The sequence below is a fragment of the Podarcis vaucheri genome (genome assembly GCF_965113315.1).
Source record: "Podarcis vaucheri genome assembly, chromosome: 1".
NCBI lineage: Eukaryota > Metazoa > Chordata > Lepidosauria > Squamata > Lacertidae > Podarcis > Podarcis vaucheri.
In genome coordinates, this window is record NC_138759.1 from 88,373,184 (window position 1) to 88,396,867 (window position 23,684).

Sequence of the window (23,684 nt, forward strand, 5' to 3'; positions counted from 1 at the left end):
AAGATTTTGCATAGAGGTTTTGCATGGATGAAGGAATAGATACAAATAAATCATAATGGGTTTAAATAGCAGTGTGACAGTGCATTTTTTTTTAAAAAATCCTTCAAACTGAGAGCAATAGTTTGATGTGGAACATATTTCCATAACCAGCCCTTTTTTCATATGATATTTAACCCCTAGATCTCGCTCCCAATGTTTGGTAGATTTTAGGTGATAAAGTGCATAATCAAACCATACAACTTACTCAATACCTTGTGTGTCTGATGCATAGTCATGAGGTTTTCAAATTCCATTTTTTCTCATACATGGCCATATTTTATTACAAAACTATTGACTGTATTTATTATATGTAAATATTGGAAGATACAGTGGTACCTCAGATTAAGTACTTAATTCGTTCCGGAGGTCCGTTCTTAACCTGAAACTGTTCTTAACCTGAAGCACCACTTTAGCTAATGGGGCCTCCTGCTGCCGCCGCGCCACCGGAGCACGATTTCTGTTTTCATCCTGAAGCAAAGTTCTTAACCTGAAGCACTATTTCTGGGTTAGCGGAGTCTGTAACCTGAAGCGTATGTAACCTGAAGCGTATGAAACCCGAGGTGCCACTGTATACTGGAAGTGCACACTGTGTGCAAGAGACAGTTTTGTGGGACACAGGGAATGCAAAGATGGGATGGGGAAGAGGGTTTATATACCAGTTTGATCTCTGGGTTGTAGTCAGCCGGGTCCTGCTCAGAATAAACCCACTGAAATTAATCAATCTGAGCTGGTCATGTCCATTAATTTTAATAAGTCTACTCTGAGTAGGACTAACATTAGATACAACCTTTTGGCTAATTAGATTCCCCCTCCTAAAAAATGTGGCAGCTGTGATCTTAGTCATTCATTGATCAATTCTAGATGTTTGCTGCAAAGCTGGGTTATAAAAAATATTATCAGCTTTTGTTCACCTGACAAAAACTACATTGGGACAAAAGTCCTTTTTTAAATTTTATTTTTCAGTTTAACAACAATAATCATACATTAAAAAGATAGATACATACATATTTATTTTGACTCCCCTTCCCCCCTTCCCTGGTTTCTTATAAAAGAATTTTTAAAACTGCATCTCCCCCTTAACACCTTTAACTTTGTGACTCTCTGGATTTCTTTTAAATTAACCTTTTAACTGCTTTGTTTTTAAATTAATCCTGCTAATGTGTTTAATTGTTCCTCAGTCTATATTAAAAGTTCTTTTTTGCCATTTCTGCATAGTCCACTAACTTTGCCTGCCATTCTTCCTTAGTTGGGACAGTATCTTCTTTCCATTCCTGCACAGTAGATAAAATTGTTTATGTATGCAATTTTTTTCTCGTCTTTCGGTATCTATCAGTGGGACAAAAGTTCAATAGGCTTAAAAGCAAATAGCTGCCCACCCCATTCAAGATGTCCTTATGCCATTTGAAAGCAATAGATGGACTGTTCAATATCCTTGGTGTAATCCTTGATGCCTCCCTTTCCATGAAGGTGCAGGTTACAGCTACAGCTAAGGCGACATTTTTCCATCTTTGCCGCATTAAGCAGCTGGTCCCTTACCTTTCCTGCCCCGATCTGGCCACAGTGATCCATGCAATGGTCACCTCCAGGCTTGACTACTGTAATTCGCTCTATGCGGGGCTGCTCTTGAAACTGTCCCACAAACTCCAGCGGGTGCAGAATGCTGCAGCGAGGCTCCTCATGGGGTCCCTGCCATGGGAGCATATTCACCCAGTGCTTTACCAATTGCACTGGCTCCCGGTGGAGCATAGGGTCAGGTTCAAGGTGCTGGTATTGACCTTTAAAGCCCTTTGTGGCTTAGGGCCCTCGTATTTACGGGACCACCTCTCCTGGCATGCCCCACAGAGGACCTTAAGGTCCATGAATAACCATAATTTAGAGGTTACGGGCCCTAAGGAAGTCAGACTATCCTCCACCAGGGCCTTTTCAGTGATGGCTCTGACCTGGTGGAATGCTCTGTCGCATGAGACTAGGGCCCTTCAGGATTTAACCTCCTTCCATCAGGCCTGTAAGACAGAGCTATTCCACCTGGCCTTTAATTTGAATTCAGCCTGATTTTTTATTTCCCTTCTCTTCCCTCCCCCTCCCTTTTTATGAAGATTACCTGCTCTGAGTCCACACAGCTAATTCTCCCCTGGCATCCTCGCTGGCCCAAGTGGGACTAATTCAGCCAGCCAGCCCTGGTGACTATCTAATGCTTATTAGATGGATTTCCCCCAAATTGATTTTTGAATTTTGAATTTTATTGTTATTCGTGTTTTTATACTGTAGTTTATGCTGCTTTTACAATTAAGTGTTTGAAATTTGTTGTTAGCTGCCCTGAGCCCGGTTTTCTGAACCGGGAAGGGCGGAGTATAAATAAAAAATTATTTTTATTATAGTATCCAGCATCTTCTCTCCCAAAGGTAGTCTTGGGAACAGTATTATGGTAGAACATATCCCAGATCTGTTCCTGAAAAGAGGTTTTGTTCTGATGGCAAATGCACAGGCAACAGTGTCCAGATTCCCAAGTTCCCCATCCTGGAGAGAGATCCATGGGATCTAGAAACATCCTTGCCAGTGCCCTTGGTGTTGTAAAACTGCATTGGTTCTGAGATACGGGGAGAAGGGTAAAAATGTGTCTTTAATGGGGTATGTCTGTTTACATTCTGAGTCATGCAGCTAAATGACCATAAATCAACCCTTTCCCCTCTCTCTTCAATACCACCTCTCCCCCCAAACTGGACAGGTGCCCAGATGCAGCAGAAACAATCTCATAAATAAGAGCCACTAAATAACATGCTTTGTGCAGCGGCAGGGAGCCACAAACAAACTCTGCATGAGCTGAATGCCACCATCCATCACTTTAATGGGTGTACTCTGGAAATTAAACCTGTCATGGCCCATCAGGGGGAATGTTTCAGCATGTGACATCCTGATAACACACCATTCTTCCATCTTTTTCTCTGCCTCGTGCCACCTTCTCCATGTGCTTCCACTTAACCTGTGACCTTTGCTACTTTGAAGCTCTGGTGTCAGATTATGAGGTCAGTTCTGAGGATGTGATAGGGCTTGGCTCTTCTATCAGAATTCATGGGTGCTCATGTGCCTGAGAGAGCCATTATTTGCTACCTGGCTGTTTTAAGCACAGTTCTAGAGACACAGGGTTTGCAGAAGAGGACAAGTGGAATCTCAGTTATGCCAGTTGGGGGAACACAAAGCTTACCTGAATGCAGGATGCTGAAGGAACATGTTCCTTATTATTTCTATCTTGAATATCCATGCCTAGATGACAGGGGCAAGGCATTGGGTGAAATTGGAAGAATCTCATCTGCATGAAAAGTGGTGGCGGTGGCATCCTGAAAGTAAGAGGATCGCTTCAGGGAAGTCAGTAATTTGAACCTAACATAAAACTGCCCCTCATTAATAGATTTACATTAGCAGCAGTTCTTCTCAATAAATTGCAGGGGAATGCAGCAAAAAAATTCTGTTGGCATCCCTGCATATAACCACCCTGCAAACAGATCAGTATGAAGGCTTGATAAAGACCAGACATAGTCTACCTTCCACGCAAGCTTTTTCGGAAGAAAGCAAATCCAGATGAAAGCTCAATAAACGGATCATCCAGAATAGCCCTTTGGTGTAAAACAGGCTTCCTCAACCTCGGCCCTCCAGATATTTTTGGCCTGCAACTCCCATGATCCCTAGCTAGCAGAACCAGTGGTCAGGGATGATGGGAACTGTAGTCTCAAAACATCTGGAGGGCCGAGGTTGTGGAAGCCTGGTGTAAAACGATCAGGGCTGCATTTCTTCACTTCAGCCGCTGTGTGTCACTGTTGCTCTGTGCCTCTTACCTGTTTGTAAGGAGCTGTACTAACTAGTTCATTTTATGGCACTACCTTTGAGGCAGGCCTTCCTAGGAAGCTGAAGGCAATAGTTAGGGAAGTTCTTCCCCTCTCCTAAGATGTAGTACAGTATATCCCAGATTCTGATGTCATTACACTACTCACTTACCAAACCAGTGTCATTAGCTGCTGCTGTTGGCAAATGTAATGTTCAACAACATAGTGTGAGGACACAATGCAAGTTGTGCTACATATTACTGAAGGAGAGACGTGGCTTTTAACTGAGATAAAACCCCTCATCTTAGAAGCAGTAGCAATTTGTATTCCATACTGTGGTGTACTCTATACCACAGGAAGGCAGAGTCTTCTTGTGCTCTAATCCTGCTTGTTGTTTTCCCACAGGCATCTGGGTGGCCGCTATGAGAACAGGATGCGGGACTAGATGAGCCATTGGCCTGATCTAGCAGGCTCCTTTTGTGTTCTTATTTTGAATGCTTCAGTGCTAGGTCTCCAGCTTATTGAGATCACTTTAACTCTTTGGAAATCTCCTCACTCAAGCTCCATAAGCTGCAATTTTGCAGTGTTTCTGAAAGGAGGCAGCAATAGCCTCCTTCCGTATGAAATGTACACCTCCAGATTCCTCCAGCCATAGTGGTCTATGCTCAAGACCTCAGGGCCAAACTGTGATATTAATTGTGTGGCATTCAGCAGCTATTTCCTTTGGGAGGGAAGGCTCCCATTGGCACAGGAGAAAATGGTTTAATTCTCCCTTCCGATTTCTTGCAGTTCTGATGCTGGTCTGATCTCCTTTGCCTGATATCTATATTGGGGGGGGGTGCAAAAAATGTTGATTGCATTCCTGCGGGTTGTGTACTTTGGCCCTTAAGATGTGCCTTGCTGTATTGGCTGGAGGCCCGCCTTGTCCACCAATCTTTTCAAGAATCCCAGCCCCATTAGCAGCGGAGACACCAACCTCTGCCCCACCAACCTCAGGCTTCAACTCAAGCTGCACTGAGTTTCCAGCAGGATACCAGCCAATGCAAGTGAGGCTTCAAGTATTGATGATGACTTTAAGGCCCACTTGGACTAGCTACACATTGGAGCGCCTGATGTTCTGAAGCACAGTCAAACCCAGCAGAGCCTGAAGTCACCACTGATCAGCTGATTGATGCCGGCTTTAAACCCTGCTTTCAGCTGGGATCAGGTCCACTTGAATACTCCAACTTGGAGCTCAGAAACTCTGTGAATACAGAACTCTGGAAATCTGGGAATAGAGATTGCATGAAGCCTAGGCTAGATGGGTAATTGAACAGTTGACTCCTGGTGATACATGTTGCCAAGTGTGTAGCAGGATGCTTGTGAAGAAGGAAGTCTTTATTTGTGGAACAGGTGAAGTACCAGCTGATGAATGTTTGTGGTTGGATGACTAATGAACATTGAGGTTTCTGAGGTTTGTGGCTCAACAGCATGAAACAGGTAACAATTACATCTCTTACTGAACCATCTTTTGTTATTCTGAAGGCTTCTAGACCACACACAGTCCCTCGTCAGAAAAGGAGGTACAGAGCAAAAATAATATTTGACTTGCATGTGATATCAGGATGGATGTGTGTACAAACACACACACACACTTAATTTTGATTTGCCCAAGGTAAAACAGTTTCAAGTCTCCCCACTGGCTCTTCTTGAGGGACGGTGTCTTTTATTTTTGCACTTATATTTTAAGTATCATTGTGAGGAACTAATAAACATTAAATGTGGAGAAAATATGACTGAATTATGAATATTGCTATGGGGGGAAAGAATGAAACATTGTTTGCCCACAGCTGTTCCTTCCTCTATGTCAGATTTCTACATGCAACCACTGAGTTCCTCACCTTTTGTGTGAGGGCATGGGGCCTTGGAGTGTAAACATACTTTGCCCTGTCCATATAGTATTACATGTGTCCTCTTACTTTGTAGAGCAGGAGTACCCAACATAGTGCCTTTGAGATATTATAAGACCACAACTTTGTGGGATATAATGCACTGAGAGCAGTCAAGTACAACATTCCTTGTTTTCCTAGAGTGGACATGCAAGGGAATATTTGGTCCAGCCTGTCAAAACTTCCTGTTCCTCCTGGCCTGAAGGACATTCCTTGCATGTGACTGGGGGTGAGCGTGAGCTTTCCAGACCTGGTAAAAGGACAAGGCATGCTGCCTCGCTGCCCCCCCCTCTTTTCCATCTTCCTTTTGTCCTGCAAACTTCCCAGACTGCTCACTGCAGTCATTGGGTCAACCCACATGTGGGGTAAACCTCTTTGTATATGCTTGTAACTTTAAGCCTTAAGCCTGCCTTCAGGGATCACACTGTGCTCTGCCTGATCGTGAGTAAAATTTCTTTTTATTATGAATAAGACTGTGGTGTCTTTATTCTTTTAGGAGGGATTCAAGGGGTCTTACCAGGAAAACAATAGAATACATTGCAATGTGGGCAATCCAGATTGAATTGCATATTGTCTTAAGAAACTCGTACAAATTTGCAACTAGTTTTCTGCTGTGTAAAGGTGAATGCACTCTGCTAAGTAAAGGAACTTGCTAGTGCAAGTTAGGAAGGATATTAATAATCAATATATCTTCTCCTGCCACCCTGAACATTCCCAGAACTTCCATCATTCTTGATGACTGGCCCTGCTGCTTAGGACCACTTGGAGCTGTAGACCAAGAGCATCTGGAGAGTATCGTGTTGGCTACTCCTGGCATAAGCAATACAATAGCTGAGTGAAAGCACAGCAATACCTGTAGTGTTGCTATTGATAACTCATTCCCTGGAAGACCACACACATGGAAAGTCAGCATATTAAGTAACCTAATCTGCTTCCTACTTGCAGCCTGATCTTATGCATGCTTATCATCCTGGCATCATCATATGAGCACCATAATGTACAGTTTGTAACCCCCTAAAGGCCATAAAAGGGGCTTATAATTCCTACTACCTGGGTTACTATTGCAATCCATCTTCTATGCAGTATCTCTAACCTCAGCATGTTGCAAATGGCTCCTAAGTACCTCCCCCAAACTATCCATTTCAACTATTTGTGAATGTGTCAGGTTCTGGACCAGTTTTTCATTACCTCCAACTACATGTGTTATTTTTTTTCTTATTTCTCCAATGAGAGGGATTCTACCCAGGAGCTTGGGATTTCCTCTTTTCCTCACCAGCCAACATTGTGGAGACAATATCTAGAGCCCTCTCTCTTCCTCATTAGCGAGGGTTGAAGCAATTAAATTGCAGGGTGGAAAGGTTCTGTCATGAAGGGTTTTGTCAGAATACATGGATGGGGAGAAAAATGCCTTGAAACCACAGCAAAGCAATTCGCAGCTTGCTAGTATGCTGAAGTAAATGCCTTTATACCATCGTGAGGAGAATCCCAAGGCGTGTGCTTCCCCTCCCTGCTCCAAATACACTAATAGAACAATTACAAGATAAATATATTCCAAACACACATAAGTTAAGTGGCACAGTTTCACCAGGGCACCAGCCCAGGCAGAGTCTTTTTAGTCTATGAGCAAAAGGAGGGCACCAATCCTTTTTCAGTGATCTAGAGTTGGTTGCTGGATGCCCCCCCCCTTGTTGGGCTTATGGTCCACTCATAGCAACAAGTTCATCTCCCTGTGAGTAGGGCTTCGAACCTCCTCTTCCTCCTCTGAGCATGAGGAATCTGGGCTGTAGCTGAAGGTGTCAGCACTGTGGCGCAGGAACTGTGTGCCAGCACTGTGGCTGCTGCATTCATCGCCACCGCTCTCCTCTTCCTCCTCCTCCTGCCCTCGCCCCTCTCCAGACAGCAGTTTCTCAGAGGCCTTGCTCACGCCCCTCTGTTTCTCAGCCTCAGCTTGTGACACCTGCTCTTTGGCCTTCCGGCTGCGTTTCCACTTCATCCTGCGGTTCTGAAACCAGATTTTCACCTGTGTGAGATGGACAGACAGACAGTGACAGGTACTCTGTTGGGAGATTTCTTCCAACACTCTGGCATTTCCATCCTTCTGTCCTAACCTTAAGACCTCAAATCAGCCTTTTTCTCAACCTGCTTGCCCTCCAGATGTTTTGGACTGCAACTTCCATCAGCTCCAGCCAGCATGGTCAGGGAGGATGGGGTTGCAGCCCAAAAACACCTGGAGAGCATCAAGGGGATGATGGCTGCTCTAGATATTCCCATTGTCTGTGTCACTGTGCCTTCTACTGTTCTCCATACGTGGAACCATACCTTAGTTTCACCTGAACCAGATTTACTCCCATACCATAACCTATGACTGATCCCCTCCTCTTTTTTTGATAACAAGCTACCTATTTTTACTGCACTGCACAGGAGCTACTTCCTTTATGTACATTTGTGTAGCCCATCAACGTTCGCCACATGATTTCCTGCAGTTTTCATCTGGAAATTTGTAAAGCTACAGGCCTTGCCATTCCAGTGTTTATGCACTAAGTAGTACAAAATGTGTGTGATATACACCTAAATATATCAATAAACCTAGTGTGCTCACAGTTTACATTGTTTATAGAGCCCAGAGGTTTGGTCTATCTATTGCATGATATACCAAAGAAGTCCTTTTGTAGCTTTCATTTCTGTGTGGTAATTGGTGCAAAGATCTGTATGGGAAAGTACTGGGGGAGGAGGAGAGTTCCCTTGACTGTTGCGAAGGCCATGCACCCTCTCCCCCTCTGTGATGTACCTGCGTTTCAGTCAGCATCAGAGACGTGGCCACCTCAAAGCGCTTGGGCCTTGATAAGTACTTGTTGATCTTGAACTGGTTCTCAAGTTCAAGGAGTTGCTGGCTGGTAAATGCTGTTCGGGGTCGGCGGCACTTGCCCATCAGGCCAGACTGTGGGGCAACTGGAAGGGAAAGAAAGAGTCAGGAAGAATAACTTTGACCTAGAAGGATGTTACAGGGGGCAGCTGCATAGTAAGTGCAATTTGTTTTAAACTGGTTTAATATTATATTTTTAAATTGCTGGATGGGTAATAAATCAGATTGTTATTATGGAAGAAGGAGGAAGAGGGAAGAGGAGGAAAAGGAGGTGGAGGTCTGGGCTGTATCCTTAGCTAGAGAAAGAAGGGAACACAATACACTTTTTTTAAAAAAATCATTGCCAACAGAAACAAACTAAGCAGCATGTTTATGGAGCCGATTTAAAAAATCCCCTACTTATGGACTATTGTATGGACAAGAGATAAATTCCTACTCAGCCCCAAAGCAGCCAGTGGACTGGGCGGGGACCAAAAATGAAGAGTGAGGGCAGAAAGTCTTATATAGTCCCTCAGCTCCAACAAAGCGAACTGGACTCCTTGGCAAGTTTTGAATAAACATTCACAGTTTTTTTACTGATAATAATCAGCTAAACAGTTTGAGGATCTATACAACTTTGTAACATGCAAAAAACAACATTATTGGAGAAACCACAGACTGGAACTGAGGGAAGTCGGGGGGTGGGGTGGGGGTGGGTTCTGTGGGAGGGGGAGGGGAAATGGTGGGGGGGGGGAATAAGGATATGTTTTTAGATATGTCTTGTTATAACTTTGAATAAAAAATAAATTTAAAAATAAGTCCCTCAGCTCCATTCTTCACACCAGCCTCAGGGTGCAACTGCACACCAAGCATCAGAGCATCACACTCCTTCCCTTGCCCAATGGCAGACAATGCTCTCCTCACTGGGGTGTGGGGGGGAGCTTTGCTTAAAGGTGCTTATGGGAGCACCTTTCTTCTGCAGAACAAGACACTTCTTTCTGCCCAAAGATGTGATGTTCTGGTCAGAGTGTCGATCGTCTTGATAACCTTCATGTTACTAATCCAATTTGGCTACTTTATGTCATAGCAAAGCCAGTTCAGAGTGAGAACAGAAACCATTGCCCTCACTCTAGGCAAAAACTTTCATCCCTGTTCAAAGACAGTCCTCCAAAAATCACCGAAAGACTGGTGATTTTTTGCAGGGAATAGAAGTCTCTGAAAATAAAATAAATAGATCTTATTTTGACTCGTTCCTAGATACCACACCTCTAATTAATTCCACTGGAAACATACATAGATCCAATAAGGAAATAACACCTGTGGTAGTATTCCCTAACCAGCAGTGGCATTTGGTGCTGTATATGAGGCCCAGCAGACGCTGTGAGGAGACATAAGCTAGACGCATGGAGCCCACTGCTTTCCCTTCAAGTAATGATTTTATTGCCTCACTGATATTAACCTGCTTGATATGTTATCAGTGCTCATTTTAACAATCACAATCAATTCCGTTGGTGAAATTAAACCTCCTTTATTAGCCTAAGGTGTATTTAATTACCTCCAGCTGTCCTAAGGTGGTGATAAAGGCCTTAGAGCGCCTATCTCACTAATGAACCTTTATCAGAGCAGCCTGCTGAATAGAGGAAAGGAGGGGGGGACTGAACAAAAGAAGCTTTGAGGGAGAACGTTTGCCCCACACAGGCAGAACAGGAAGGGTGCTGCTGATGCCCCTAATTATCATCAACTTTATGGGCTTCCACCGGGATTAGCTTTTACTGCCCTTCACTAAATAGAGAACAGACTTTCAGTGGGGGAACTGGGCGACGACAGACAGGTACAGAATGCCAGGAAAACATTGTGGGAATTCTATACAAACATGCAAGTTGCTTTGATCGCAGCACACATTGGAAACGAAAGAGGTGGGTTCCTAGAGGGAAACTCTCACACCCCTAAAAAGGCTCCCCATCGTGCAGGAAAAGACAATGCGCTGCCCTCCCATGGACTACAAATCCCATCATCCTTGACCATTGGTGATGCTGGCTGGGGATGATGGAATTTGTAGTCCAAAACATTTGGAGGGCCACCACATTGGCTATCCCTGTCACAGCCTCATAGGAAGCTGCCTGATACTGCATGGGAGCAGTGGTCCATCAAGATAAGTCCACACTAACTGGCAATGGCTTGCCAGAGTTTCAAACAGGGTATATTCTCAGTCCTACCTGGAGATACTGGGAATTGAACCTGGAATCTTCTGCATGCAAAGCAGTTTCTCTACTGCTGAGCTATAGCCCTCCCCATACTCTGTAACATATCTCCAAGCCCCAGTTGTAAATGAGGTGGTGCTTAATTTGCAGAAGCTGAGTTAAATAAATGTCTCCATGTAAAATAAGCTAACCTGCCTGATCATAACCATGAATGTATGTATGCATGGCAGTATCCAGCAAGGCATTTTATTTAGCATCTGCCTTTGGATTGCATTGTACTTTTGAATCTTTGTCCCTAAGGATCTGTGTCATGGGGCTCCTTGCTGCTCCTGTATATGCCAAGAAGATGCTGAAATTAAGTTATGGGAACATGGGTAAGATTGCCTCCTGATTGAATTCCTGCAGCAAACTCCTAGGTCAGTGTTTCCCAAACGTTTTTGGGCAACGGCACACCTGTTTACTGAAAAAAAATCTCGCGGCACACCACCATTAAAGCCCCGCCCCGTGACGTCAGCGCGCAGCGTCACGCCGGGAGGGACGCACAAAAGTGAAAGTTTTTTCCCTCGGCAGCTCCTCTCAGCTGCGCTCAATCCGCCTCGGAGCGCAGGAGCGATGCCTCTCTCTGGCTCTCCCTCCGCGCAGGCTGAGGGAGGGAGGGAGGTGCGCGTGTGACCCGTCTCTGCTGGGAGACCAAACCCAGCGAGGCAGAGTCGCGCGGAGGCGCCCAGGCAGCGCTGCCGGCTGCGAGGAGGAGCGCCAGGCAGCAGCAGGAGGCGCGGCCTCTCCTCGCCGCCGCCGCCCCGCCTCTCGCCGCCCGACTCGCCCGCCTCCCTCCAGGTATCTCGCGGCACACCAGCCGATGTCTCATGGCACACTCGTGTGCCGCGGAACACCGGTTGGGAAACACTGTCCTAGGTGGTTAGCAGGAGCTGTCTGGAAATTCCAAGGCATTTCAATATTAAAATAAAGTATTTCAACAGAGTACAACATTTCAGTTTTCAGATCGAACAATCAACAAACTTTAGATATTGTAGATAATTTAAGGATGACGACCCTAATCTGGCTAAAGTTAGTCATGATTAACAGCCAGCCCTATTTATGATCTTGCAAAAACCATTTATTTCAGTGGGCTTAGATGCACCTCACCCTAGGAGTCGAGTTGTAGGTCCATTGAAACCCATTACTTGCAGTATAACTCACATCTTAATTAACTTGGACTCAAGCGTTTGTACATTATGTACAAATTTAAGCTGAAACAAAATGCGGGAAAACATGTTCACATTTGAAGATGCCTATTTGAATGTCACCGTGCAAAGGGAAGGTGGGATCACAAGTCAGAGTGAGAACCTACAAGGGCAACTGTTGTCTGGAAAAAAAAATATGCCAACAATCTAGATGTACAGATGCAAATGAGGGCAGGGGGTGTCTTCCATGGATGCAGATAAATGGAGATGATTTCCAGGAAGAGGAGTAGGAGTGTGTGTGTAAGTGGGTGGCAGCAGTGGGAAGTCATGTTTCACCAGGATGTCATGTTTTATTTCCTCTTGTTCATATTTTGAGCATTCGTATGAAATTAAATACACTTCCTAGGTGTTCTGCAGACTGGAGAACTGTCCAGCTTTCTTTCTCTTTATTCATTTTTCATGTTGGAGAGCAGCACAGAAACATTAAGGCAATGTGAACAGACCCTTGCAAGGCAGTTCGAAAGCAGCACTATCAAGCATAAGGAAAAAACAAAAACAAATGTGCCTCAAATAATGATAAAGTGGAAATGAATATTCATGAATATTCTAAATTCACTGGAATGTCCCTTTTCACTCGTCAGTTTTCTCATATCTGTGACTTAAGCTGTGATCCTGAATACACTTACTAGAGAATAAGTATTACTGAACTCAGTAAGAGGCACTTCAAAATGAACTTTCAGATTATTTTTAAATTTTATTTTTTGATACCATGGGGTTGGGGTGATATTTAGATTTTCAGCCTTAGATGGGGGGGGGGAGAGAGAGAGAGGTTAACAAAAACGCTACAGCAAGACTCACATCTTTTCACATGGAGCCAGGATGTCAAAGATGCCTCAGTGTTCTGTTCAAACAAATGTGAATTACTACTAAGATCAAAATATTCTCCTGCTTTTCCCCTTTTTTATTTGCCACTGCCCATTAACTCAGGGGCTGGAAATATAGCAAATCAGCACCTTATGCTTAAAGCAAACCGTTAATACAAAGACTACAGTATCTATTGGCCCTTTGTCTGTGGAAGGAAAGAGAAACCCCTCCATATTAAAAACAACAACACACCTGCTTGCAATATGCTATTTTTATTGGAGTTCTTCGTTATTAAAATATTAAACTCCACCCCACCACACATCTTCACTTTTAATCATCATCTCGCTCATTATAATTTTTATAATGAATGATTTTAGAATGTTGTTTATGTTGTACCTTTGTACTGTTTTATTGTTGTTAGCCGCCCTGAGCCCGGCTTCGGCTGGGGAGGGCGGGATATAAATAAAATTTATTATTATTATTATTATTATTATTATTATTATTATTATTATTATTATTATTATCTAGGCATCTTTGTTTCTCTTTTATTCTTCAGGTGTACAAACCAAACGTATTTTAAACACAGCAAGAACGAGCATAAACAAAGGCTTTAAAGGGGGACAACTGATATTAGTAACGTGCTAAAAATTCTCGTGGAAAGTTGTAATTTTATGTTGTGAACCTCCCTGAGACCTACGCATGTAGGCAGGTATGCAAATTTAAACAAACAACAGCATGTTCAAAGTGTACGTTTTCCCGAAGTACCTCGGCTTGTCGGCTGTCTACAAGTTTTACAGTAGCCGCGCAGGGCAGGACACACCTTGGCATAATAATGACTGAATGGCCTGACTGGGTGTGCCAACAGGATGCCAAATATGCCACCTGGACGCGCGATCTTCTGGAGGCTGCCCTGTCCCTGTGGAGAAGAGGAGCTCGGGCTGCCTGCGATGCCATCGCTGTTTCATGGTTTTGCGCATTTGCTGTTTCGTTTTTATTTTCCCGGTATGTTTTATCGATGAAAGGCTCACCTTCAGAGGACTGGAAGAGAGCATCCCCCAGTTATCAAATGGGTGACCTAGAGAGGATAATCCGGGGAGGCATGTGGCGTTAACATATCAGAGTCGAAGAGCCCAGCAGCAGATATGTTGCGGAGAAATGGTACTGGGCAATGAAACACTCATATTCCCTGAATTGGATTATCTTGGAAGATCAGAACAGGGGCGAGGACTTGATGACAGAACAACCCACAACATTCGGCACAGTGCAGCCAAACCGAATGAGACAGTCAGGCACGGGCTTCGCTTTACCAAGTTGTAATTCATAGGAGCCAATCGGGCTTCACTGCTGCTCTCTCCACGGAACGTATCCGAGTTGGGGATGGCGCGTGCCTTAGATGCGGATCTAGGTCTTGTTTGCTTTGAAACTGGAAATTTGGGGTGCATATTTTCAGGAGAGGCCTATGGATACATGTATGCTCACAGTTTCCCCTGCTGCTAGCTGCCTAAGAGGTTGAGCAAAACAATACAGAAATAAGTAAGTAAGTAAGTAAGTAAATACGTATAACTACCGGTATATCAATCCAATACGAAAACTGTGTGTGTAGAGAGATAGAGAGAGAAATAGAGGTGTTAGAAACGCAACATGGGATTGCGCTATGGATTTGCACACGGTTCATAGTCCTTGCATATCTTCTCCTTTGGGCACTTCAGAGACAACAACAGTGTGTTGATATGCTCACAGTTTACGGACGTCGTGTCGTCGTCATCCCCACCCCCATCTCCTTGCCAGTCAAACACTTCTGAAAACCGCGTGTGATTCGCTCCCGATCCTTCCGCGCTGGGAAACCACCAAAGCACAGCGGAGCGCCTTGAGGACAAACCTCCTGCGCTTCCTCCTTTCCTGTTTGTGCGGGTGAGGAGGGAGGGAGCCACGCTTCAAGAATCTGCCCAAGGGGGACCTTGACGAGGTCACTTTCTTAGCCAAGAAAGCCTCCTCTCCTGACGAGCAACGCGATCCATCCAATGCACATTTACTGGAGAGTAAGTCCCATTGATTCAACCGAACCAGGGCCCACTTCCAAGAGAGAGAAATGCGCTTCGAATGTGCTTTAAAGGTCTCGCGTGCACGCAGCCACAGGCTGGCAAGTCCAGGTTGCACAGCTGACGTTGATTTGGCGCTCTTGAGACAAACCTGCTTCGCCTCCTTTCGTCCGCCCCCAAATCGGATTTCAGGGGATATGGAGGGGGTAGGGAATTGCACTGGAAAGCCTTGGATAACAATTCCCTGAGGCTAGGTCCAGGCAAACAAATCCGAATGACAAGGTCGCCCGGAAGAACATTCAGCAACACAAGCGACCCAGAGCCGCTTTAAAACCGCACCGGCTGCGGCGTTTATAATGAAATAATTAATACGCAGGTTTTGGCCGGGGCGGCGGCGGCAGGAATCCATCAGCTAACTGATTTGCTAGCCTCCCAAGGACGATTGTTGACAAGGATGCCCGTAGCTACGCAGATGACGCAGTTTAGGATGGGAATAAACTTCCCTATTTAAAATCACAATTAATGCACATATTAAATCAAGGGAGCGATTGATGGGTGCATTCAACCTTAATGTACGGAAGCCCTAATGCACAGCCTCTTCAAAACCACCCACATTTTCTTTCTGTTCTCTTTTTTCCCTTCGTGTTGGAGGAAGAGACACCGTTTGGGTTAGAGCCAGCACAGCGGCGAAGACAGAGCTAATCCTAACTGGGGGGGAAAGGGGGAACCGGCGCACACGTGGATCTGCAGCTGAAAGGCACGTAGCTCAGTTACGCTGCTGGATATTGCTTTTTTGTATTTGTTGTTAATTTAAGTACAATAAAAATGAGACGATTTTTTAAAAAATGGCGCACATCTGCTGGAGCTGCGGTATGATGACCCGACACGGATGAAGAAAAGGTCTAGAAAGAAAGAAAGAGGCATATTGAGTTCAGAGGGACTTTAAATGTCCTTGGAGTGTTCAGAGTTTGACTAAATACCAGGAAGAACTTTCTGACAGTAAGAGTTGTTTGACAGTGAAACGGTCTCCCTTAGAAGGTTGTGTATTGGGGCAGGGTGATGCCTGTTCACCAATCTTCTCCCCGATATCGTACAGCTCTTGAGACAGGCAGATCACAGATTAAGTGTGGGACTTACTTCTGAGCAAACGTGTACAGGGTGGCCTTCCTAAGCGCCTTTATCCAGAAGCGGCAAATATCATGGAGTTCACGAGAACCTTAGCGATGCCTGTGTAGTGATGCCTTTACTGCTCACACTGATGGCGTTTTCACACACGCGCACCTTGCTCCCTAAGTGCAGCTTTAAAATAGTGGCTTGCGTGTATGAATGAATATGCCCCCCCCCCAAGTGCAGAATAAATGGAGTCTCCTTTCCGCGGGTAATACCCAACTGTAGTTCTAAATAACTAACCTAACGTCCGTTGATTTCGCTAGATGTACTCCGAATATGAATTAGTAGGCATCATATCATATCATATCATAGGCATTCAAAGGGCAGAGAGTCGGAATGTCTTCCTGTTGGTTTCCAGGTGATGAGGAGCATCTCCCAATTCCATAGCTACATCATTGGGGGCAGTAAGAACCGGGCCAAGACTGAGGCTTTGACCATCCTCTCTGAGGCAGAAGATAACCCGCGCGGATGCCGCGGTCCGCTTAGTCCCCCGACTTTTAGTTGATCGAGCGACCATCCCGGAAAGTTGTGGTTGTCCATTACATCAGTGTTCCCCAACCTTGGGCCTTCAGCTGTTTTTGGACTACAACTCCCATCATCCCTCGCTAGCAAGACCAGTGGTCAAGGATGATGGGAATTGTAATCCAAAAACAGCTGGAGGCCCAAGGTTGGGGAACACTGCATTACATGACCGAGTTGTCAAATGGCCCAGTCACACGTGCATGGCAATCGCATCGCTAGATCTCCCTGTCAAAGCTCTTTCTTAGCTTTCCCTTGTTGAGTTATCTCTGCGCTTGCGAACTAGACTCGCAAGCGCGGAGATATGCGCAAGGATGACCAGAGATGGAGGCTACAGGTTGGCAAGGCGGCTCTAGAGTCGAAGATTGCCTAACTGCGCCATTGCCAGATCTCGGCGGTTCGTTCGCCCCTGAAGGCTCTTTGTAGTTGGCTGGTTGGCTACCTAACCAGTCTTCCCTCGGGGTCTTCCTCCTTTAATGCAATAAGCCGCAGACACTCGTCTCGCGTCGTTGACCGGCGAACAAGGCGTGAAACGAGGCTTGTCCTTGCGCGCTGGAGCAGAAAGAAGGACAATTGCTCCGGGAACAATTTCCTCTGATCGGAAGGGGCAGCTGCGGAACTACGCTGTCACCTCTTCCTCTTCCTCTTCCTCCAGGTCTCCAGCTCTGGGACCCTCCAACACCACCACCCCTCACGTTCCCGCTTGAAAAGAGTGGGAACAGATCGGCCGATGAACCCTGGCCATTAGCTTTGGTTAGCTTTGGTTATCTTGCATGGCCAGATAGTCCAAAAGGGCATGCGCGAGATCCGGGACGCTACCCAAATGTCCAGGCAGATAAAAGTAATCCCCGAAAAAGGGCAAGAAGCCGTTCACCTTTTCATCCCCCCAAAGGGCCCATTCACATGTGCACGGCAGGTACTTCGCTCGCTGTCACAGCTGAACGTGTGAACTGTCTCAAGCGGAAACCACTGAGTTTGAGGCGACGCCAGTCAATGCTCCTGCTGGTTGCCACGTAGACACCCGTGCTGCCAACCGAGTGATGAACCTGGTTTTGTAAACTCAGGACCATCTCTGTGATTTAAATCGTTGCAAATAAGAGCTGGTAGAACGAAGGAGGGCAATCGCAAGCGCCACGCTGCTAACCTGGGGATCCAGAGACCATGAAGGCAGGACAGTCACCACCACCACATCCCCGTCCCGATCAGCTCCCACAGTCCAGGCGACCAAGGGCTATTGACCTCTGAGAGATTAAAGATTTGAGCTGCAGGTTTAGTGGCCAGGTTCTCTTATACCGAGTTAGAAGTAAGTCCCACTGTGTTTCAGTGGAGCTTAATCTCAGAGGAGCGCGCACAGGATTTCAGCCTGACGGGACGAGCCTCAACCTCCCTCCCTGGAAGTAATCCTCGTTGAACTCGAGGAGAAATACATTTTACGTAAGCCCACATAGGACTGCACAGTTAATGTGCTTTCTATCTGCTATCCGTGGCAAGGGACATAGCGAACTACAAACACAAAGAGTTAGAACTGAGAGCAGAACCACAGCACCACCGGCTCCCTCTCGGCATAAGGCTACCCCTCTCGGCATCCCAGCTCCATTGGGGGGCCCAGGTGGCATGCGCTCATCCCTTGCAGCCATAAACCCTGTCATCTGACAACTGACTGCAACCTTTCCTTCTTGTCCTGCTACAAGAATCTGGAGTATTCATGTGTGTGTTTTAAATGACACCATAAAAATACTCCAGAAAATAATAATTGAAAATGTAAAGGAATGAGATTGGGGGGTGGGGAAGAGGGAGAAACAGGAAATCAAAGTGGTTTATTGAGATACTGGATCAATTGATCTCCAATTTTAAGGAATAGAAGACTGATAGTTAGGAAGCATTATAAAATAGCCTAGGTTTTTAAAGAGAAGCCAGTGGTCAGATTGAAGCTGGATAGCTTTGCAATTGGCATCTTAAAAATCTCCGATAAGGAATACGGAATGTCTCTTTCACACTCTTTCACACCAACTATTTAGGTGGGGCGGGGATAGCCATCACCACCCATCTCGCACACTTGTAAGCTGCATTCCGAGAAAAAGAGCCTAGAAGATGAAGAAGTAGCGCAAAATAACACACACGCAAAAGCTGCCGCTGTCTTTCTTCGCTTGTCTGCGTCGCCTGCTTCCATCTGACAAGACAGAGGCATTCTTTTTTTCTCCGCCGTTGGTAACAAATTAACTGCACTAGCCCTCCGCCAGCTCCAGCCTAAGTACCCGGAGACCTTGGGCGGATTAAAGTTCAAAACCTTTTACAACTTCCCCTGCCCGGGGTCGAGTGATTGATGTGGGAAAACTTGCCGGCAGGACAGCAGGGCTCCAGAGGAGGCTTGGCTCAGCTCAGCTCTGCCCCCACCCCACCCCGTCACTATGCCTTAGAGCCAAGTTTGGGTGCAATAAAATATCACAAACGCAGTTGCCTAATGCCTCTGAACAGGTGAATCCTGCCGAGGGGAAGCCTGGAGTCTTGTCCTAGTCGATTCCAGGCTCCTTCACAGCTCTCCTCTCTGTCTCCTAGGCAAAAAGGCGCTCACGTATGAAGCACTCCCAAAGTCATAGACTGTCTGCATTCGAAGCGGTGTCTGAAGCGATTTAAGCAAAGCACATTCCATCCAGGAATAAATACCAAAAGCGGGGTGTTCGACTTCCAGTTGCCTAACTGTAGTCTTTAGGATCAAAATATTACAATGGGCGAGTAAGCTCTATTGAATTCAGTGGGGCTTGCCACTGCCTAGACACGTCTAGGACTGCACCGCAAAATGCGCTGAGGACCAGAGAAGGCCCCTACGGAAGGCAAAGAACATTCCGTCCTCTCCAACCAACCACTTTAAGACAGCTGGCTATTTTCATTCAGGAGGAGTCAGACCTAGTTATCACAACAATAGAGGCGGGTGGTAAATCTTCCTCTGGGCACTACCACATTAGACAGAGCGAGGGCTCACATAATTAAACACTGTCCCAGAACGACACACACACACACGTACTTGGGGGGGGGGGGCAGGCTCAGTAACGTCGCCGGAAATATATGCCTAGTTCTCTCAAGCAGCAGATAGGATGGTTATGCCCAAACTTGACTCTGGACTGTACCACTTCCAACTACCCATTCCGACAGGTACGACTGCATGCTTCTCAGGACAAGCCGTTCCCTTCCCATATCAAACTTGATGTAAGGAAAAAAAGATTTTTAGCCTCGCCTTCTCCTTCAAATTCTTATTTTTCTATTTGTAGAAGTGTCAGAAACAAATGACTCTCCGTGAGCGCGCGAGAGAGTTCAAGGCGTTGTTGCTAATGAGGTGGTTTGCTTTGTTTTTAAGGTTTTTAATAGTATTTTAAAGTAATGTCAACAACTACTCTAGGTACACCTCAGTTCCCCTCCCAATTTATTATTTAATTTTATTTGTAAGATTGCTTACCCTGTCTTCACCATGAGGTTCCAGGTTAATCTTTAACAGCCTCTGAAAACTGCCATTAACCCGCCCATTCTAAAATCTGACACAATGCTCCTTTTTGAGAGACCAGAATTCCGGCCTTAGGCTGCAATCTTATACACATTCCCCGGGGAAGAAGCCTCGTTGAATTTAATGGGGTTTACTTTCGAGTAGGGATGTGCAGGAGGAGTGCACCGTTATTCCCTTTTTTCTTGACAGCAATTCCCTTTTTTCCCACTTCTCTCCAAAGCAAGATTCCTGGAACCACAGTTTAAATCACTTTCATGTTTTAGGCACTTCTGCTTAACTGGGATGTAGAAGTCGTGGGACAATATTGTAGAAAAAAGCTAAGCATTAAAGCTGCGAAGGCTTACTTGGGAATCAGCCTCACTGAATGCAGTGTGGTTTGGTTTTGAACAACAGGAACACATAAGATCAGGGTGAACGTCATGTTGATGGGGGCTTTGGGGGTCACCTAGTCTAATGCCAGCTCAAAACAGGAACCTAGAGTTAGAGCACCTCCAACAGATGGCGGAAGCGCCCAGCTCGAAGACTTCACGAAGGAAAAGCCCCAGTTTTCCCCTCTCCAGTGGCGTAGCGTGGGGGGGTGCAGGGGGGGCCGGCCACACCGGGCGCAACATCTGGGGGTTAGGGTTAGGGGGCGCAAATCCACGGGTTAGGGGGCGCAAATTACTTGCCTTGCCCCGGGTGCTGACAACCCACGCTACGCCACTGCCCCTCTCCATGACAATTGGCTCCAATGTCGAATTGCTCTTACCTTTAAAAGGTGTCTCCAAATGTATTTTTTTAATAACCATTTTTTAAAGCTAGGAAGAGCTAACATGTGTCATTTAGATTAGGTTGCGATGAAGGAGGATGTTAAACGTTTCAAAATATCTGTTAGAACTTTTTATTGGGGGGGAGGACACAGACACCAGTCTTTTCACTAGGTAAAATTGGTCGGGGGAAAATACATCCCAAAAGTTGATATAAATATTCCGTTCTTATCAGGACGTTATTGGGAGAGCACTATGGGTTCAAATAACAAATCCAGGGTACAAGTACTCTAGGCGTGCACGCCACAGGTGCGATGAATAATTTTGCTAAACTACATGAGAAACCAGCTTACATTATTTTTTTTTTCTAAGCTAGCCTAAACTATAAACAGAATCCACGACTGTGGGCAATTCATGCCTCAAATGGTAGAGGCTGAAGCTCGATTTTGATAAGGAGCGCGTGAGGGCAGGTGGGGATGCTGTGATGGACTTAATCCATTTGTCGAGTCCTGTAGGATCAGATCAAAGTCCCGCCGTTCAGCACCCTAAGTGTCCACAGCACTTCACCAGACGCTTCTGGGAAGGAAATCGCCTTCCAGAAAGTGTCATTCAGAAGCACGCAGCCATCGTGACTAGGAGCCGAGGACGGACTCGTATCCTTTTAACCACCTGGTAAGCCAGCGGCGAGAACCACATCTTGTGACAGTGAATACTGTCCACAGCCACAATGACAGTGATTGCCATTGCACACCCTGCAATCTTTACCTACAGTTTTTGTTTTGATGGATGTGTGTGTCGTTTTTAGCCTCTTTCGCTTTTAAATAACGTCTTCGCAAGATGCCTTGACCTTTTCCGCGCGCTCCTACTACCTGCCCAACCGAGAAGCAGAAACTGACCCCTCCAGAAGTAGAAATGGATCAAGAGGAAACGCTCAGTTAAGGAAGATCGCGCTATATACCGGAATGTGTTTCTTTTCCCGGGCGTAGCTTATTGGGCTCCACCAGTGGCCCTGGAGAGACTTTCGCCATGCGCCCTGGGCGCACGGTGTCCTCCCGGCTACCGGAGGCTCCGGAGCTGGGGTCTTACTCACCGTGGAAGTCGGGAAAGCGGGGGGCCATGATCCCCGCGCGAATCCAGTGCTCCAGCGGGACGGCCCCGGCGACGGCGGACGCCTTGAAGTGCTCCGGACCCGGCTGAGGCAGGTGGGGGAAGGCGGCGCTGTAAGCGAAAGCAGGGTGCTGACCGGCCAGAGCCGAGATCGGGTAGAGAGGGGGCGGGTACATGGCGGGCAGGCCGCCCAGTCCCGGAGGGGGAAAGTTCAACAAGCCGGGCTTGGGGATGAAGGCGGCAGGAGGCAACGGGGCCACCATGGAGGGCGCGCACGGCGAGGGCGTCTCGTTCCTCGCGCAGGAGCCCGGGCTCCCCGTCGAGCTTTCGGGGGAAGCGCTCTGCGCGGGTCGCAGGGGCTCCTCAGCCAGGAGGGCGTCTATGCGGAAGCTTTGAGATTTCTCCATGGCCTTCTGCATCATGGCCCCCGCTCCCCAGGAGCCTTTGGGGAAAGCGGCGAGCCCCTTCGGCACGCCGTCGCAAGGGCGAAATCTCCTCCTCTCAGCGGCCAGGCAGACTCCAGGCTCCTTCTCGCTCGGGGTCGGAGGCTTGGAAAGGCTTCCGCTCCTGCACGCGCACCTGCTCGCCCCCTCTTCTGGAGCCACTTCTTCTCCTCGGTCGCTCCTCCTTTCCCTCCCGCCTCCGATCTCGCCTGACACGCGAGGCAATTGTTTGAAATCTCCTCCCCACCTGTCTATTGGCTCCCGGCCCTTTTGTCCCTACCGCTGCGGATCAGGAGCTGCTGCCCAAGTCATGAATAACACACTTTGGAAGGCAGTTCTGGAGTAGCCTGAATAAAAGGGTAGGCTTCTTCAGAAGAGGGAGCGCTCACACCCAGTGCATTTACTGCAGAACCCTTCTGGCATGTCCAAAGTCCGTTTCGGGGGCCTAATCCGGCCCGCCAGTCTGTTTAATCCGGCCTCTGTGGCAGTTTATTTCCTGGAGTAAAATCCTTTAAAAATCCCCTCAACTTCAACCCTATAAAAAGCCCAACAACTTCAGTTGGCCCTTTGATCGGTCCTCACGGCCCTTCACTTCATCAAATCTGGCCCTCTTTGAAAAAAGTTTGGACCCCACTGCAAGGCTTACAGAAATCGTGGTGGCTGCTTCCAGAGAATACAGTCTTGAGAACCATCGCGGCCCCTTTCATAGGGTAACATGGAGATCACGCTGCTTTGTCAGCTGTTCACCTGGGAAATAGGGGGCAACCCTCCTCCACTGGTTGGCAATACATGCTGAGGACTAGTAACTTGTGGGCTTATAATTGCAAACCTACAGTAGCCCCCCTAATTCTTTGACATGTGGCCACAGTATTATACTCTAGAACTGTTGTCCTGGTTGCTAGAACTAAACCGAGGGGCGCCCTTGTACCCCTGGGGAGGTCTGTACTAAAGCAAATGTTCCTTTATAAGAGAAAGACACACTAATCTCAGTCTCACGGGACCCTAATTCTGCGCATAAACCAGCCCTGTTCCTTCTGATGAAGAGCTCTGTTTGCCCCCCCCAAAAAAAACCCCTACCAATTTAAACTGGTTCCACAACCACAGAGCAAAGCTTTTTACGTATTTTGCTTAATTTGGTGGCAGATTAGGAACACGCAGATAACAAACTTGTGTTCTCCATTGCCTCTAGAAAACGCTCAGTGACACCCCCAAGATGAAGCAGCCGGCTCCCCAATGGTCTTGACTCTCTGCGGATGCGAAAACCGGAGGAAGCAGGAAGGAGGCAGGT

The 23,684-nt window shown here is 46.6% G+C and overlaps 1 protein-coding gene across 1 annotated transcript; it reads right to left on the reverse strand.

Annotated features, from left to right (window-relative positions):
* Positions 1-4,078: 4,078 nt before the first annotated feature.
* Positions 4,079-22,533, reverse strand: LOC309520308 (uncharacterized protein). The gene is made up of 3 exons (XM_082201978.1): positions 21,937-22,533; positions 8,574-8,734; positions 4,079-7,805 (listed from the first exon to the last, which is right to left on the reverse strand). Exons 1-3 carry the CDS (start codon positions 22,373-22,375, stop codon positions 7,491-7,493), a joined length of 915 nt encoding a protein of 304 aa, XP_082058104.1. The 5' UTR covers positions 22,376-22,533; the 3' UTR covers positions 4,079-7,490.
* Positions 22,534-23,684: the final 1,151 nt, after the last annotated feature.

Coding starts and splice junctions, on each gene's coding strand:
- LOC309520308 (XM_082201978.1), bottom strand. CDS start 22,375: ATGATGCAGAAGGCCATGGAGAAATCTCAAAGCTTCCGCATAGACGCC. Junction 8,735..21,936: donor CCGCTTTCCCGACTTCCACG/GTGAGTAAGACC, acceptor TTTCCCTTCCAG/TTGCCCCACAGTCTGGCCTG. Junction 7,806..8,573: donor TGATGCTGACTGAAACGCAG/GTACATCACAGA, acceptor CATCTCACACAG/GTGAAAATCTGGTTTCAGAA.